The sequence below is a fragment of the Falco peregrinus genome (genome assembly GCF_023634155.1).
Source record: "Falco peregrinus isolate bFalPer1 chromosome 12 unlocalized genomic scaffold, bFalPer1.pri SUPER_12_unloc_1, whole genome shotgun sequence".
NCBI lineage: Eukaryota > Metazoa > Chordata > Aves > Falconiformes > Falconidae > Falco > Falco peregrinus.
In genome coordinates, this window is record NW_026599548.1 from 274,283 (window position 1) to 292,462 (window position 18,180).

Sequence of the window (18,180 nt, forward strand, 5' to 3'; positions counted from 1 at the left end):
GTGTCGCGCCTGCGCCCTGGGGTGCCGCGGGGAGTACCGGGAGCGTCAGCGCAGCACCCGGATGCCGGGGTCCTTCCCACCCCGGCGCCTGCGGCCGCCGAGGAACTGCCACCCCCGGGGGGGGCCCTGCGGTCGTGGTCTGTGGTGGGGGTGGGAATGGGGGGCCCATGGGGGGACCCCGGCGTGTGGGAACCATGGTGGGACCAGGTGTTTGGGGTCTGCGCCCACAACGAGGGTCCTGGGGGAGACTGGGGTCTGCATCCACACCGAGGGTCTCATGGGGGGACCTAGGTGTCCAGGGTCTGCACCCCCACCGAGGGTCTCATGGTGGGACTGGGGTCTGCACCCACACCGAGAGTCCCGTGGGGGGGCCAGGTGTCCAGCCATGGTCACCCATCCCCTGAGGGACCTACAGTGTCCAGGTCCTGCCAAGGGTCCATGGGGGGTCTGAGGTGTCACAGTCGGGGGGGGGGACGACGACCCCCAGGCACCTGGGTCCTGCCCACCCCTACCCCACAACCCAGGAGGATGATGGGTGTCCCCTGGTGTCCCCCCGTTCCCTGTCGCGTCCCCCCCTTTGGTGTCCCTTCTCCGGTGTCGCAACCCCCGGTGGCCCCCCGCCAGCTGCCTTCCCCGAAATGAGGAAGGACCTGGGCGTCAGGGCAGCCCCTCCCCCACCCTGCGTGGGTGGACCCAGGGGTTCCCAGCCCCCACCCAGGTGGACCCAAGGGATCTGGGACCCCCACACACCCCTCAAAGTGGGTCCCAGAGTCTCTTGGCCACAGGTTGACCTGGGGGCCCGGGCAGACACACCCTAACACCCCCCCCAAGTGGATCCAGGCGCCTGGCCCCTCCCCCTCCGCACATCCCCCCCCCCATCTGGGTGCTGGTTACCCATTAACCAGTATTAACCAGCGCCACCACCATAAAGGGACCCCCCAGATCCACCGTCTCCGTGTCCCCCCCACCTCTACAGCCATGGGGGCTCCGGCGCTGCCCCTCCTCCTCGGTCTCCTGCTGCTGCATGTGGCCCCCACCCATGCCCAAATGTGAGTCATCGGGACCCCCCACCCCCCTCCAGGAACCCCCACCCCCACCCATTGGACCCCCTCTTCTGAGACACCCACGTACCTTTGGATCCACCCTGGGATCCCCCATGCACCTATGGGACACCCACACCCACTGGGACCCCACACCCACCAGACCCCTTCTTCTGAGACTCCAAACTCAGGGGACCCCCCACCCACCCACTGGATCCCCTCTTCTGGGTTCCCCACTTTAGGATCCCCCCTGAGATCCCCTCACCCATGGGATCACCCTGGCTGGACCCTAATGGCTGGGACCTCCTCTCAACCAAGACCCCCTGCCCCAGATGGAACCCCCGTGGTGGACCCCACCATGGCCAGGATCCCCCACCCTCAGTTGACCCCCCCCCTCCCCCCATGTCTGGGACCCCCACCCCAACTGCCACCCCCCTGACTGGGACCCCCACCTCAGATGGAATCCCCCTTTCCAGAACCCCCCTAAGGGTGGGTGGTGGCGGGCAATGGGGGAGGATACTGGGGTGCAGAGGGGGGATACTGGGATGCAGAGGGGGGATACTGGGATGCAGAGGGGGATTTCCTTCAGGCCCAAGGGTGCTGTGGGGTCCCCAGGGTGCTGTGGGGGACAGATTCGGGGGTCCCTAGGGTGCTAGGGGGACAGACTTGGGGGGTCCTGGGTGCTGTGAGGTCCACAGAGCACTTTTTTTGGGGGGGGGGAGGTGTGTGACAACCCAACCCCCCCTGATGGCTGATGTCCCCAGGGTGACGATGGTGACACCAGCGGTGCTGCGACTGGAGACGGAGGAGCAGGTGGTGCTGGAGGCACCAGGGTTGAACTCCCAGACCGAGGCCACTATCCTGGTGCAGGACTTTCCCCTCAAGCGTCATGTGTTCTACCAGACTCGTGTGCCGCTGAGCCCCGCCGAGGGCATGTTGGCCACCACCACCATCAAGGTATGTCACCACCCTTGTGTCATCTCCCAGCCAGTCACTGCCCCTTACCGCCCCGTGGAGGGTGGCCCATGGGGCTCAGCTCAATATGAGACGGTGGAGAATCTCCATGGGGCTGGTGGGACGTGGGGGAGGATGGCCACCATGAGGTTCAACCCTATATGAGACAGAGAATCTCCAGGGGGCGGTGGGACATGGGGGAGGATGGTCACCATGGGGTTCAACCATATATGAGACAGTAGAGAATCTCCACGAGGCTGGTGGGACGTGTGTGAGGGGCGGTCACCATGGGGTCCTTGGGGATGGTGGCTCTGAGGTCCTTGGGGATAGTCCCCTCAGGTCCTTGGGGACAGTGACCCCTGGGGTCCTTGGAAATGGTCACCCTTGGGTCTTAGATGATGGTCACCCTGGAGCCCTTGGGGACTGTCACCTGGCACCCACAGCCCCTTCCCTGGGGATGGGTGTCATCTGGTGTCCCTTGCCCTGTCCCCGTGGTGCAGGTGCCACCAGGTGTCCTCTGTCCCCGCAGGTGTCGGCCAAGTCCCTGCCGCAGGCGGGGGAGAAGCAGTTTGTCTCAGTGACAGCACGGGCGGCCTCGGTGACGCTGGAGAAGGTCCTGCTGGTGTCACGCCAGAGTGGCCACATCTTCCTGCAGACCGACAAGCCCATCTACACTCCAGGCTCCACCGGTGTGTCCCTGGGGTGCTGGGTCTCACCATGGCATGTTGGGATGCTGGTGGTACCATGGGGCACTGGGCCACCTCCACAGCACCTTGGGGTGCTGGGTCTCACCATGGCATGTTGGGGCGCTGGTGGCACCTTGAGGCACTGGGTCCAACACCCATTTGCGGACCTCCTCATGATGTCCCCCTTGATGTTCCCATTGGGGTCCAGCACCCGTTTGGGGACACCCCCATGGCACCTCCACTGGGACCCAGCACCCATTTCTGGCCGTCCCCATGCCACCCCTGCTCACTCTGTCCCCCCTGTCCCCTCCCAGTGCTCTGCCGCCTCTTTGCTCTGAGCCACCTCATGAAGCCTGTGTCCAAGACGGTGATCGTGGAGGTCAAGGTGGGTGCCAGCTGGGGATACAGGGACATGGGGGGACAGCCACCCATGCCACTGTTCCTAACCACCTCGTGTCCCTTCAGACACCCGATAACATCATCATCAAGCAAGTGCCCGTGTCCTCTCCGATGAAGACCGGCATCTTCTCACTCAACCACAACCTCCCCGAGGTCGTCAGGTGGGTGCCACCCCCCAAGGTGGCCTGGGGACATCTGTGACCCTGGGCTAGTCCCCTCACCCTGTCCTCTGCCTTTTCCAGCCTGGGGACGTGGACGATATTGGCCAAATTTGAAGACTCACCAGAACAGGCTTTCACGACCCAATTTGAAGTCAAGGAGTATGGTAAGGTGGGGGTGGGGAACCCCGGATGCCCAGGTCCCTTGTCCCTCTCCTGGACACCTGGGTCCATTGGGTGTCCCCCCCTCCCAGTGCTGCCGAGCTTTGAGGTGGTCCTGGAGCCGGAGGAGAAGTTCCTCTACATCGACCGGAATGAGGATTTCCGAGTGTCCATCACCGCCAGGTGGGATGGGGACCCCAAACCTGCTCGTTCTGGGGGTCAAACCCCCATGGGTGATGGTGTGGGGTGATAGAAAGTCCCCAGGGGGGAGGGGGTGACATGAATGCAGGGGGACAGGGTGATGGGGGTGTGGGGAAATGGGGTGGGGAGGATGGTGGTGGAGGTGGCAGGGGGACATGGGGACGTGGAGGGAGAGGGACAGGGTGATGGGGGTGTGGGGACATGGGGTGAGGAGGACACTGGGTGGTGGAGGTGGCAGGGGGGACACGGGGACATGGAGGGACAGGGACATGGTGATGGGGGTGTGGGGGACACGGGCACGTGGAGTGATGGAGTGATGAGGACACGTGGTGATGGGGTGACAGGGTTGCGTGACAAGAGGATGTGGGGACGCAGGGTGACAGTGATATGGATGTGACGGGGACGTGGGGACAGGGGTTGACGGTGACACTGGTGGCTTGTCCCCAGGTACCTGTACGGGAAGCGCCTCCACGGGACGGCCTTCGTCCTCTTTGGTGTGATGGTGGATGACGAGAGGAAGAGCATCCCCGACTCCCTGCGGCGTGTCGAGGTCCCCCTGTCCCTGTCCCCACCCCTGTCCCTATTCCAGTCCCTTGCTGAGCCCCACCCCCGTCTCATACTGCGCCCTGCCACCCCTTGTCCCCGTTCCCACCCTGGTCCCTGTGGCTGTCCCCTGTCCCACTGACTCGGCGCTGCAGGTGACGGACGGGGACGGGGAAGCTGTGCTGTCCATGGCCACACTGCGGCAGCGCTTCAAAAACCCCCAGGAGCTGGTGGGACATTCGCTCTACGTCTCCGTCACCGTCCTCACTGAGTCAGGTGTGTGGGGACATCGCAGGGGACACAGGGGACCTGGGGTGGGTGGGGACAGCAGGGATGCATGGGGCCGTGCGCTGTATGTCTCTGTGGTAGTCTTGAAGTTGGGTGGGTGGGGGCACAGCTGGGGGCATGTGGGGGACAGCGGTGATACGTGGGGTTGGGGACAGCAAAGGATGGGGAGACGTGGGGTTGGGGACAGCAAAGGATGGGGAGACGTGGGGTTGGGGACAGCAAAGGATGGGGAGACGTGGGGCCACCCAAGGTGAGGCAGGGCTGTCCCCGGTGGAGACTGGGAGTCCTGCCATGATGCCGGGTGACACGGCCACCCCCATGGCCACCGCAGGCAGCGACATGGTGGAGGCGCAGCGCAGCGGCATCCGCATCGTGACGTCCCCGTACACCATCCACTTCACCCGCACCCCCAAGTACTTCAAGCCGGGGATGCCCTTCAACCTGATGGTAACAGCACCTGGGGACAGCGGTGGCATTGGCCCAGGACCTCCATGGTCCCGGGGTCCCCAGCATCGGGATGGGCATGTGGCAAGCCCGGGGGGTTGTGGGTGGAGGAGACTTGGCCACCAGGTTCTGTCCCCATGTCATGTCACCTGGAGGGGGCCTGGGGACTATGGTCTGTCCCTGTGTCACCTGGATGGTCCTAGGTGACATGTCCCTGGTGCCATGTCCTCATATTACATCGTGTCCCCTGTAGGTCTACGTCACTAACCCAGATGAGTCCCCAGCTGCGCGTGTTACCGTCAAGGCCGATGGCTTCCAGGGTCTCGTCTCCACCCAGCGTGATGGCACAGCCAAGCTGGTCCTCAACATGCCGGCCAACAAGGATACCGTCCCCATCACCGTGAGTGGGGACAGGTACTGGGGTGGTCTTGGAACTGGAGTGGCCGAGGTGGCTGGGGACAGGGGTGAGGTGGTGTGAGGGTTGGTGTTGCTGAGAAAACCAAGGTGTCTGAGATGTCTGGAGTGTCCAAGAATCATGGTCACCCTGGTCACCATTGACCAAGGACCAGGACAGCAGGATTGGGGAACCAGGATGACCCAGACATCTGTGGTGGCCACGGGTCAGGGCCACCCTGGTCACCGTTGACCAAGGACCAGGACATCCAAGACCTCTACAGTGGCCAAGACCTCCATGTTGACCTCTGCCCAGGTCCACCCCATTGACCAAGCGCCACTGTGTCCCCTGTGTCACAGGTGCGGACGGACCAGGCGGGGTTGCCACCTGAACGCCAAGCCTTGCGCCAGATGACTGCCAAAGCTTACCACAGCCAGGCTAATTCCGGAAACTTCCTCCACCTGGCCGTGGGAGCCACCGAGCTGCAGGCTGGGGACAACCTCCCCGTGAATTTCCACCTCAAGAGCAACAGCAACAACGTCCGTGACTCCGTCCCATACTTCACCTACCTGGTGAGAGCCCTTGGCCTCTGCCAACCAACTGCCCCCCATCCCGGGGACGTAGGTGTCGAGGTGCCCACCAACCCTACCTTTCCTTGCCCACCGTAGATCATGAGCAAGGGACGCATCGTCCGCGTGGGGCGACAACGACATGAGGCCGGCCAGAGCCTGGTCACCATGACGCTGCCAGTGACAGCTGAGCTGATCCCCTCCTTCCGCATCGTGGCCTACTACTACGTGATGCCCGGTGAGATCGTTGCTGACTCTGTCTGGGTTGACGTCAAGGACACTTGCATGGGCACTGTGAGTGTGGCCCCACTGTCCCAGGGGTCGTGGGGGGTTCCTGGGGACATTGGCTGGGCCTTGGACATGGCTGGAGTGACCCTTGAAGGGTTTGGGGTTGGCCCTTGGAAGGGCTTGGGTGGCCCGTGATGGAGGTTGTGTGGTTTGGATGGTCCATGAGGGGCTTGGCCGTCTCGGGGGGGGGGGGGGGGGGGGGGCCTTGGTGTGGTCCAGGTTGGCCCATGATGGAGGTTGTGTGGTTTGGATGGTCCGTGAGGGGCTTGGCTGTCTCATGGAGGGGGGGCCTTGGTGTGGTCCAGGTTGCCCCACGATGGAGGTTGTGTGGTTTGGATGGTCCATGAGGGGCTTGGCCGTCTCGGGGGGGGGGGGGGCCTTGGTGTGGTCCAGGTTGGCCCATTGATCGTCCAGATATTCCACGGTGGAGGACACAACCATCAGCTACTCCTGGAGGACTCCAGCCCTCTGTGGGGTTGGGGTACCCCCCTCGGGCAGCTCTTGGGGGTGTGATGAAGGTTTTGGGGGGGGCATCCTGTGGACATGACCCAGACAGCCCCACCCCCCACTCTGTCCCTGGCAGCTGGTGGTGACGGCAGCGACTGAGAATGACAAGCGGGTGCAGGAACCAGGGACACCCATGCGGCTGCGCATCGAGGGGGACCACAACGCCTACGTGGGCTTGGTGGCCGTGGACAAGGGCGTCTTCGTCCTCAGCAACAAGAACAGGATCACCCAGTCCAAGGTGGGTGGCCAGGTCCCCATCCTCGCTGTCCCTGGGTGGTGGCAGTGGCTCTCATTGTTGTCCCCTGTTGGTCACAGTTTTGGGACACAGTGGAAAAAAGTGACATCGGTTGCACCCCGGGCAGCGGGAAGGACAACGTGGGGGTCTTTGCTGATGCTGGCCTCAGCCTGGTCACCAACATGAGGATCTCCACACCACAGCGAGGAGGTAGGGGACATTCTGGGGACAGGGACAACCTGGGGGTGGCACCTTGGGGAAGGGGGAGTGTGGATGGGGGATGTATCTCCTGAGATTTGGGGTGTCACAGCTGATGTCAAGGGGCAGTGACACCCAGGTTTGGGGTGTGACACCACGGCGTCCTCACCTGTGTCCTCTTTGTCACCAGAGGTCCAGTGTCCCCAGCCTGCGAAACGCAAGCGCCGTTCCCTGCAGCTCCTCGAGTACAAAGGCACCAAGGGTAGGTGGCACTGGGAGTGCCCCATGTCCCCAAGAACACTGGAATGTCCTGTGCCCCTGGGACAGCAGATTGTCCCATGTCCCCGAGGGACACCAGATTGTCCCATGTTCCATTTAACATCAGAGCATCCCGCGTCCCAGTCAATACCAGTGTCCCTGGTCCCTGGTGGCCCTCCAGCCACTGGAACTGGGTGCTAGCTGGGTGCCTCGGTGCCGGCAGCGGCGGAGTACGCGGACAAGGCGCTGCGCAAGTGCTGTGAGGATGGCATGAAGGAAAACCCCATGGGCCACAGCTGTGAGCAACGGACCAACTACATCCAGGATGGAGAAGCTTGCATCCGAGCCTTCCTCGACTGCTGCAAATACATCAAGGACATCTACGACCAGAAGCAGCGCGAGCTCTACCTCGAGCTGGCTCGAAGCAAGTGCTGGGAAGTGGTGGGGTGGTGGTGGGGTTGATGGAGGAACCTTGGGTGAAGGTTGGGTGAGCCTCCAGCATTGCTTGGGTTGAAAAGTTGGGTTGAAAAGTTGGGTGAAAACGAGGCAGTGGTGGGGTTGATGAAGGAAGCTTGGGTGAAGGTCAGGTGAACCTCCAGCATTGCTTGCACTGTCCTCAGGCAATGCTTGGAAGAGTTTTGGGCAACGCTTGGGTGAAAGTTGGTGCCTAGAAGATATTTGGGCAAAACAAGGGTGGTGCTGGGCAGTGGTGGGGTGATGATGGGGTTGATGGAGGAAGCTTGGGTGAACCTCCATCATTGCTTGGGTTGGAAGTTGGGTGAAAACAAGGCAGTGGTGGGGTGATGGTGGCGTTAATGGAAGAAGCTTGGGTGAACCTCCAGCATTGCTTGTTCTGTCCTTGGGCAATGCTCGGATGAGTTTTGGGCAACGCTTGGGTGAAAGTTGATGTCTAGAAGATGCTTGGTGGTGGTGGGATGATGATGGGGCCATAGTAGCTTCACCCAGCAGTTGGGCTCCTGAGGCCATAGCTGAGTGGGATGCTGCCACCCCCACCCAGGCGAGGCAGAAGATATCTTCCTGGCCGACAAGGACATCACCTCCCGAAGCCTGTTCCCGGAGAGCTGGCTGTGGCAGGTGGAGTCACTGACGGAGCGGCCCAATGAGCTGGGGTGAGCCCTGTGCCCTTGTCCCACCACCCCTCCACTCCATGGCTCAACGTGGGGTCCGTTACCTCCTCCCTGTTCAGCTCTGGGTGCTGCCTTGCCCAGCCTGCAGACCACCCATGACCCAACCTCCCCCCCGCCTCCAAGTCCTGACGAGGGCCACCCATGACCCGCTGGTGCTGCCTTGGGACCAGCTGTGACACCTTGGTGTCCTCCTGGTCCAGCTTAGAGACCAGTTATGGCACCTCCCCCGCTGCCTCCAGCTTGGTGGCTGGTTACACCTCCCTGGCCTGACTTGGGGCCGCTTGTGACTCCCTTGGTCGTTCCCATCCTCTCCAGAATCTCCGCGAAGACGCTGCCTGTGTACCTGAAGGACTCCATCACCACGTGGGAGGTCCTGGCCGTCAGCCTCTCACAGAGCAAGGGTAGGTCATGGAGTAGGAAGGTGTCCCTGGGGATCAAAGAAATCCCTCAAACCTCAAGTCCCTGGGACTTGAAGGGTCCCCTAAAACCTGGTGGGTTTCCTTGGGGTCTGAGGGATCTCCAAAGTCTTTGAGGGGTGCATAGCACTGGAGAGGTGGTCCAAACTCTGGGGAGATCCCTCAAAGCTTGGGTGCAGTCCTTGGGGCTTGAGGGATCCCCTAAGCCTTGGGAGGACTCCGTGGGACTTGAAGGATCTCCAAAAGCCTTGGGAATGTCCCTGGGACGTGAGGGGCCCGGCAAGTCCATCAACCTGAACCCCACGTCCCTGGGGCCACCCCACAGGGTTGTGTGTGGCGGACCCCTATGAGATCACGGTGATGAAGAACTTCTTCATCGACCTCCGCCTGCCCTACTCCGTGGTGAGGAACGAGCAGGTGGAAATCCGCGCCATCCTCTACAACTACTGGTTGCACCCCATCCAGGTTGGCAGGGGACATCTGGCTGGGCTTCTGGGGAGGGGTCTGTGACCACCTGAACCCCACAGCCAACTTTGCACACTGCAGGTGCGCGTGGAGCTGATGTACAACCCAGCTTTGTGCAGCGCCTCCACCTCCAAGACGCGCTACCAGCAGATCCTCAAGCTGAAACCGCAGTCGTCGTGGGCTGTGCCCTTCGTCATTGTCCCCTTGCAGCTGGGGCTGCACGACGTCGAGGTGAAGGCAGCTGTCAGGAACTCTGAAGTGGCTGACGGCGTCAAGAAGAAGCTCAAAGTTGTGGTGAGTTGTCCATTGCTCCTCATGGTATCTCCACCACTGGGTGCCACCTCCATCCCTGAGATGTCTCCAGCATAGGATCCCTGTCTCCACATTCATCCTGGTGTTGGTGCCCAGGGATGAAGGATCCTCCACCCCCAGGATGCTCAGCTGTGGTCTCCTGGGGCTCTCCCAGTTCGTCTCATGACTTGGGGGCGCTGGTTTATACTGGGACACGTTTCTCTACAATGTAGAAGGGCTGGGAAGGGGGGACCCAAAACCAGTCCAGCCTTTAGCATTGGACTCTCACCTCTGCAGCCTGAAGGGATGAGGTTGGAGAAGACGGTGAAGATAGTTGAGCTGGACCCGAAGGTGAAAGGAATCAGTGAGTGACCCCAGCTGGTCTTGGGGATGTCAAGGTGACACTGAGAGAAGGATCTGGGGCATCTCAGGGCACAAGGGAAGTCTCACTGTGGGTCTGGGACATCTTGGAGGGTGGAGGATGTACCACCAAGGGTAGGACTGGGGAATCTTGGAGGACAAGGGACATTCCACTGGAGCTGGGGCATCTCAGGGGAGAACGAACATCCTGGTATGGCTCAGGAACATCTTGAAGGACATCCCACTGGAGCTGGGGCATCTCAGGGGAGAATGAACATCCTGGTACGGCTCAGGAACATCTTGAGGGACAAGGGACATCCCACTGGAGCTGGGGCATCTCAGGGGAGAACGAACATCCTGGTATGGCTCAGGAACATCTTGAGGGACAAGGGACATCCTGCTGCAGATGTGGGGCAAGGCTGGGTCACCTCAGGGTTTGTGGGGGGACATGAAGGATTTGGGATCCTCCATCTCCATCCTGGCCTCTCTGCCCCACAGATGGTGTGCAGGAAGAGAAGGTGAAGGCAGCAAACCTGTCCGACATCGTCCCGAACACCGAGTCGGAGACCAAAGTCAGCATCCAAGGTGAGAGCAGAAGGGACATGCGTGGGGATGAGCTGGGAGGGGGCAGGACAACCTTGGCGTGACATCTCCCCCTTCTTCTGCTCCAGGCAACCCGGTGTCCATCATGGTGGAGAAGGCCATCGATGGGGACAAGCTGAAGCACCTCATCGTGACGCCAGCGGGCTGCGGGGAGCAGAACATGATCGGGCTGACCCCCACTGTCATCGCCACCCAGTACCTGGACAGCACATTGCAGTGGGAAAGTCTTGGTGTTGACCGCCGGGCTGAGGCCATCAACTTGATCAAAAAGGGTGGGAGCATCTTCTGGGTTCCTCTCTTGGGGTGCAAAATGTCACCATCACCCAAGGTGCTGAAGAAACTTGCACCTTTGAAGAAGGCACTGGTTGGGTGCTACCGGTTTGGGGATTTCTAGAGCTACTGGTTTGCACTGGGATGTGCTCCAGAGCCAGTTGGTGGCCTGAAGCCACCCTTGAGTGTTCCTTACGTTGGCCAACCATCATCTTCTCACCAGGTTATACCCAACAAATTGTTTTCCGGAAACCTGACAGCTCCTACGCCGCCTTTGTGGGCCGCGCATCAAGCACCTGGTGAGGGTCACGTTGCCACCATCGCTCACCTCTGGGCGACAGCGTTGGACGTGATGCTAAGGTCCTCCTCCTTTCCCCAGGTTGACAGCCTATGTGGCCAAAGTCTTTGCCATGGCCATTAAGCTGACGGACATTGAACCTGAGGTGATTTGTGGTGCTGTGAAATGGCTCATCCTGGAGAAGCAGCAGCCGGATGGGGTTTTCCAAGAAGATGCTCCTGTCATCCATAAGGAGATGGTGGTATGAAGGGGTCCAAACCCTGTCCCTGCTGATGACCAAAGACTTGTTGGGATGAGGATGGGCTTTTGGAGTGAGCTGTGAGGAAAGGACTATGTTGGGTGACGGGGATGGGTGTTGGGTAGACGGAACTTGAGGTGGAACCATGATCCTGAGGTTTTTTGTCACGCAGGGAGGCTACCAGGGTGCCGAGCCCGAGGTGTCACTGACAGCCTTTGTCCTCATTGCTCTGCTGGAATCCCGGGACATCTGCAAGGACCATGTCAATGTGAGTGGCCCCATCCTCAGCCCCACATGGGGAGATGATTGACAACTGGCACCTGTCCCGGAAGGACAGTGCTTCAAGACGAGGTGCCTAACCCTTATAGCAGCCACCTGAGAATCCAAACTTACCATCATTTCTGCCCAGAGCTTGGAAATGGGCATCCACAGAGCCAGTGAATACCTCTCCCGGAGGTACCAGTCATTGGCCCGACCCTACACGGTGGCCCTGACCTCCTACGCCTTAGCCCTGGCAGGGAAACTCAAAAGCGAGAAAGTTCTCATGAAGTTCTCCAAAGGTGATGTCTCACCAGAGGGGACAAAATGGGGGGCGGGGGGAGGTAATTATGGGATCCTGGTGGAGGGAGAAGTCATCCCTAGAGGGTGCTGAGGGACTGATGTCACCCCAGAGGGCCGATCCTGGGAGGAACGCAATGCCCGGACCTACAACATCGAGGGGACATCCTACGCGTTGCTGGCCTTGCTGCAGATGGAGAAGCCGGAGCTGACTGGGCCGGTGGCCCGCTGGCTTGCTCAGCAGAACTACTTTGGTGGTGGCTATGGATCCACTCAGGTGGGCTACAGACACCCTGGCACCTATGGGTGCTGTCCTGGCACCTGCTGCCGTGGGGAAGCAGGGCAAAAAGATGGGGGTTGAAGGCGTCACCTTGTGGCCCTGGGGAACACCAGGGACATCTGTGTCTCCTGAGGGACACCTCTGATCCCATGGGACCCCAAAGGCATTGTGGGACCTGCTGAGGGCTTGGGGGTCACCTCAGGGCCCTTGGGAACCCCAGGGACACGGCATATCCTTGGGGAACACCCCTGGTCCCACAGGATCTCAAGGGCTTTGGAAAACTTAAAAGGCCTGTCCCTGGGGGACATCTCCAGATCCTGGGGACCCCCAGGGACATGTCTGCTCCATAAGACCCCCAAGGGTTCCAAGTGAGGGCCACCCAGGGGGCTTTGAGGGTGCTCTAGACAGTGTCCCCAAGCCCTGGTGACACAGGTGTCCCTGTAGGCCACCATCCTGGTATTCCAAGCACTGGCCCAGTACCAGGTGGACTCTCCACGGCAACTTGAGCTCAACCTCGACGTGTCAGTGCTGCTGCCACGCCGCGCCAGCGCCATCACCTACCGCATCGAGAACCGCAACGCCCTGGTGGCACGCAGCGCCGAGGTACCAGCACCCCTCGTCACTGTTGTCACTGTCACCATCAGGACCATGGGGATGCAGCACTGCTCGCCCTGCTGTTGCTGTCCATGGGATGACCCTGTCCCCTCTGTCTCTCTTCATGTCCTGGGACAACCTCGTCCCCTTGCTATGGCCTCGGGTGTCCCTTCCATGTCCCCTCCATGTCTGTGTCCTTCCAAGGCTTGGGATGTCCCTGCCATGCCCCTCCATGTCCCAGGCTGATCTTGTCCCCTCCTTGCTGTGACCTGGAATGTCCTTGTCCCCTTCGTGTCCCTCCATGGCCTCTGATTTCCTTGTCCCCTCCATGTCCTGGAATGTCCCTGCTGTCCCCTTCGCGTCCCCTCCATGGCCTCTGATTTCCTTGTCCCCTCCATGTCCTGGAATGTCCCTGCTGTCCCCTTCCATGTCCCTCCGTGGCCTCTGATTTCCTTGTCCCCTCCATGTCCTGGAATGTCCCTGTCCCTTCCATGTCCCCTCCATGTTCCTGCAAACCTCCATGGCTGAGGATGCCCTGGCCCTTCCGTGTCCTTCCCAGGGATTGTCCCTGTCCTTCTCCCTCTCCAATGTTCCTTCTCCCCACAGACCAAGTTCAACGAGGACTTCACGGTGAAGGCGGAGGGTACGGGCAAGGGGACAATGACAGTGGTCACAGTCTACAATGCCAAGGTCCCCGAAAAGGACAACAAATGTGACAGTTTTGACCTGCAGGTACAGGTGGATGACGTCAAGATAGGTCAGTTGCCCACGTGTCCCCACGGTATCCTCGTTATGTCCCCTCCCCACGTCCTCTATGTGTACCCTCCATGGCACCTCATGTCCCCTTCGATGTCCCCCATGTCTCCCCCACAGGCAGGGAAGAGGAGGGCATCATCCGCTCCGTCAAGATCACCATCTGCACCAGGTGGGACAGGGTGGGGTCTGGGGGACATCAGGGACATTGGAGGTAGGGAGGATATGGAGATACCGGGGACAGGGACATCAGGGAAACGTATGGGGACGTTGGGAACAAGTAGGGCTCAGCCCCACCTTGTCACATAGGGATTCTTGGGAACAGGGACACCAGGGATGGGGGTGCTGGGGGCAGTAGGGCAGCTGGGGACAGGCGGATGGCCTCAACCCTGTCCCCACAGGCACCTGGACAACGTGGATGCCACCATGTCCATCCTTGATGTCTCCATGCTCACAGGCTTCATGCCTGACCTCCAGGACCTGAAGAGGGTGAGTGTGGGGATGTGAGGACACGTGGGGGGACCCAGGGGACACGAAGGACCTTGCGTCTTTGTGCCATCATGTTCCCACATCTCTGTAACCCCCCTGCTGTGTCCCCACACCCCCATGTGTCCCTGTGTGTCACTGTGTCCCCACATCCCCCTCTGCTGCTGCATCCCTGGGTCCCTGCCTTTCTCTGGATGGCCATGTGTCCCCTGGTGTCACTGTCCCCGTGTGTCCCCACGTCTCTTTGAGTCCCCTGCATCCTGCCATGGCTACGTGTGTGTCCCCTGTGGCCGTCATCGCCATGTCCCTGTGCCTGTACATCCCTCTATCCTGACACGGTTGCGTGTCCCCACGTGTCCCCACGTGTCTTCTGTCACCGTGTTCCTTTCCCCAGCTCACGGAGGGGGTGGACAGGTACATCTCCAAGTTTGAGATTGACCAAGCGGATGCAGATCGCAGCAACGTCGTCATCTACCTCGACAAGGTTGGAAACACGGGGGTGGGGGGTGGGAGTGGGGGACACAAGATGGGACAGGGTGGGCACGTGATAGGGCAGGAATGGGGAGAGGGACAGGATGGGACAGGGACGGTGACAAGATGGCACAGGGATGGGGAGGGGGGGGTGCAGGATGGACATTGGATGCAGTTGGAGGTGTGGGCAGGGACAGGATGGGACCAGGGATGAGGATGAAGCTGGGGACACAGGTGGGGACAGGACTGGGACAGGGGTGGGATGGGGACACAGGTGGTGTTGGGGACATGGGTAGGGACTGGAACAGGGACAGAGGTGGGAATGAAGTTGGGGACATGGATGAGGACAGAGGAGAAGGGTCTCAGGGATAGGTCCAAGACAGGAATGGCTCCAGGTCATGGGGGGACATAGGGACAGCACGGGGACACGGCTGGGGACAGGGACAGGGTGGGCGTTGGGGTGCTGGCTCCCACCTAGCTGCCACCGCCGTGTCCCCGTCCCCAGATCTCGCACAGCGCCCAGGAGTGTTTCGCCTTCAAGGCCCACCAGAAATTCCAGGTGGGCTTGATCCAGCCCGCGGCCGTCACCGTCTACAGCTACTACAAGATCGGTGTGTCCCACGGTCCCCTCATGTCACCCCCGGGTCCCCTCCCTCCCCACGCTCTTCTCTGTGCTCCCTACGCCCACAAAGTCCCCTCTGTGTCCCCTCCCGTCTCTTTGTGCCACCATGTCCCTGATGATCTTGTCACCATGTCCTCCCTCTGTGTCCCCTCCCGTCTGTTTGTCCCACCATGTCCCTGATGATCTTGTCACCATGTCCTCCCTCTGTGTCCCCTCCTGTCCCTCCCCCTCCACACAGCAGTGCTCTGTCCCCATGGCTTCCACTGGTCCTTTCCCCTCGTGTCCCCCACACCCACCCACCTCGTGTCCCCTGATGTCCCCATGTCCCTGCAGATGACCGCTGCACCCGGTTCTACCATCCGGACAAGGATGGTGGGAAACTGAGCAAGATCTGCTACGGGGACGTGTGCCGCTGTGCCGAAGGTGACACGGAGACATGGGGACAGATGGGGTCGACACCCCTACCATGACAGGACATGTCATGGACAGGATGGGACGTGTTGTGATGGGGATGGAGTCATGTCCCTGCTATGGTGGGACATGCCACTGTCACAACAGACCTTGTCATGGCCATGTCCCCATGTCCCCACAGAAAACTGCTTCAGGCGGCACCTGCAGGAGGCCCCCATCACCGTCAACCAGCGCATCGAGCGCGCCTGCGAGCCAGGAGTTGACTACGGTGGGACACGGGGGACAGTGAGGGACATGGGGGTGGGGGTTGTGGGATGTAGAAGGGACATCAAGGGTGTGGGTGGGGATGTGTAGGGCCGTAGAAGAGCATGAGGGTCATGGAGATACAGTAGGGGACATGGAGGGACAAGAAGGACAGGTTGGGGTTTAAAGGGACATGAGGGGGACAGAGGGGTCCCCAGACACCCTGGAGTGGGGGTGCTGTCTAGGGGTGAGGGTGACATGGAGATGTCCCCCTCCCCAGTCTACAAGGTGAAGCTGGTGGCACAGGAGGTGACGCCGTCCCATGACAACTACATCATGAACATTGTCTCCGTCATCAAGATGGGTATGAGCATCCCAGGGGTGGGAGACAAGGCCACCCTGAGGGACATGGTGGGGGTCACCTGGGGATGGGGACAGCCAGGAGCAGGGACACTCAGGTGGGTGGTGTCACTGGGGTGGCTTGTGGGCCCCCAGGTGGGTTGATGTCACCCAAGGGTGCTGGGGACGTCCGTTGGGGAGGGATGCCCACGTGGGTTGGCATCACCCAAGGGTGCTGGGGACGTCCGTTGGGGAGGGATGCCCACGTGGGTTGGCGTCACCCAAGGGTGCTGGGGACATCCGTTGGGGAGGGATGCCCACGTGGGTTGGCGTCACCCAAGGGTGCTGGGGACATCCGTTGGGGAGGGATGCCCACGTGGGTTGGCATCACCCAAGGGTGCTGGGGAAATCCATGAGGGCTGGTGTCACCCATGTGGGGTGAAGACACCCAAGGGTGATGGGGAAAACTGGAGGGAACTGGTGCCACCCATAGCTGATGACACCAGTGGGGTGATGCCACCAAGGATGCCAGTGGCTCCCTGGGGATCAAAAGTCTCATGGCAAAATGGGTGTCCTTGTCATGTTGGGGTGGGGGGTGACATGTCACCGGTGTGTCCCCCGGGACAGGCACTGACGAGGTCTCAGCCCAAAGCAACCGGACGTTCGTGAGCCACCAGCACTGCCGGGATGCGCTGAGGCTCCAGCTTGGCCAGGACTACCTGCTCTGGGGGCTGGCCACCGACCTGTGGGTCACCGGCAACCGGTAGGAGCGTGGGGACATGGGTGGGGCCACATCCCTGGGGGACACAAGACATGGGTAGATGGGACATGGGGGGACACGTGTGGGGACACTTCTCTGGGGGACACAAGACATGGGTAGATGGGACATGGGGACACAGAGACCTGTGGACATGGGGACACTGACACCCAAGGACGCAGGCATGTTCCCCCCTCCCTACCCCACCTCACCCCGAGATTCTCCAGTGTCTCGTACAGGGTTGTGCACCCTGTCCTCCACCCCCGCTCTGTATGTCCCCCAGGCTCCCACCCCCTTCTGACCCATGTCCCCTTCTGTCCCCTCGTTGTCACCAGCTTCTCCTACCTGATCGGCAAGGACACGTGGCTGGAGGCATGGCCCTCAGATGAGGCCTGTCAGGACCCCGAACTGCAGCCCCTCTGCCAGGACTTTGTTGAGTTTGCCGAGTCCATGACCATGTTCGGATGTCCAAACTGAGCTGGTGCCCCCCACCCATGGGTGCCCCCCCCACTGCCCCCCATTGTCCCCTTTTTTAGGGGTTAAAGAAGCCCTTTCTGACAACCTGGCTCTGGATCTGCATGGTGGGGGTGTCAGGGGGACGTGGGGACGCTGTAGGGGACAAGAGGGTGATGGGGACTCTGTAGGTGACAATGGAGTTGTGGGGACCCCACAGGGGCTGTGGGGACACTGTAGGTGACAATGGAGCTGTGAGGATCCCATGCACAGCCCTTGGTGCACGGTGGTTCACAGCCCTTGGTGCACAGTGCTACACGCCTTCGGTGCGCAAGCCCTTGGTGCACGGTGCTGTGCACCCTCGGTGCACAACCCTTGATGGATGGTGCTGCACACCTTTGGTGCGCAGCCCTTGGTACACAGTGGTGCACAGCCCCTGGTGCATGGTGCTGCGCACCTTTTGGTGCCCAACCCTTGGTGCACGGTGCTGCACGACCTCCGTGCTCGGTGCTGTGCGCCCTTTGGTGCTGCAAGCCTTTGGTGCCCAGCCCTTGGTGCATGGTGGTGCACAAGCCACTGGTGCACAATTCAGTGTACAAGCACTCGGTGCACAGTGCTGTACAAGCCTGTGGTGCACGGTGCTGCACATCTTTGGTGCCCATCCCTTGGTGCACAGTGCTGCACAAGCCTGTGGTGCACAATTCGGTGTACAAGCCCTTGGTGCACAGTGCTGCACAACCTCCATGCACGGTGCTGTGCACCCTTTGGTGCTGCATGCCTTTGATGCCTGTCCCTTGGTG

General features: G+C 61.0%; 1 protein-coding gene across 1 annotated transcript; it reads left to right on the forward strand.

Annotated features, from left to right (window-relative positions):
• Positions 1-892: 892 nt before the first annotated feature.
• On the forward strand, positions 893-17,488 carry C3 (complement C3). The gene is made up of 40 exons (XM_055793131.1): positions 893-1,049; positions 1,805-1,997; positions 2,524-2,683; positions 2,995-3,065; positions 3,146-3,240; positions 3,322-3,404; positions 3,492-3,582; positions 4,048-4,150; positions 4,299-4,419; positions 4,763-4,878; positions 5,129-5,275; positions 5,629-5,841; positions 5,938-6,132; positions 6,710-6,871; positions 6,949-7,078; positions 7,257-7,328; positions 7,548-7,748; positions 8,343-8,454; positions 8,788-8,873; positions 9,214-9,353; positions 9,435-9,647; positions 9,942-10,008; positions 10,503-10,589; positions 10,676-10,879; positions 11,101-11,176; positions 11,257-11,416; positions 11,586-11,681; positions 11,823-11,973; positions 12,085-12,248; positions 12,696-12,854; positions 13,452-13,602; positions 13,719-13,770; positions 14,000-14,087; positions 14,479-14,568; positions 15,061-15,166; positions 15,511-15,600; positions 15,770-15,856; positions 16,112-16,195; positions 16,798-16,933; positions 17,263-17,488. Exons 1-40 carry the CDS (start codon positions 979-981, stop codon positions 17,402-17,404), a joined length of 4,965 nt encoding a protein of 1,654 aa, XP_055649106.1. The 5' UTR covers positions 893-978; the 3' UTR covers positions 17,405-17,488.
• The last annotated feature ends 692 nt before the right edge of the window (positions 17,489-18,180 follow it).

What these genes read in the sequence shown, in the direction of transcription:
- C3 (XM_055793131.1), top strand. Translation starts at nt 979, where the DNA reads ATGGGGGCTCCGGCGCTGCCCCTCCTCCTCGGTCTCCTGCTGCTGCAT. An exon ending in GCCCCCACCCATGCCCAAAT is followed by an intron (nt 1,050 to 1,804) that starts GTGAGTCATCGG and finishes TGATGTCCCCAG; the next exon opens with GGTGACGATGGTGACACCAG. An exon ending in AGGATACCGTCCCCATCACC is followed by an intron (nt 5,276 to 5,628) that starts GTGAGTGGGGAC and finishes CCTGTGTCACAG; the next exon opens with GTGCGGACGGACCAGGCGGG.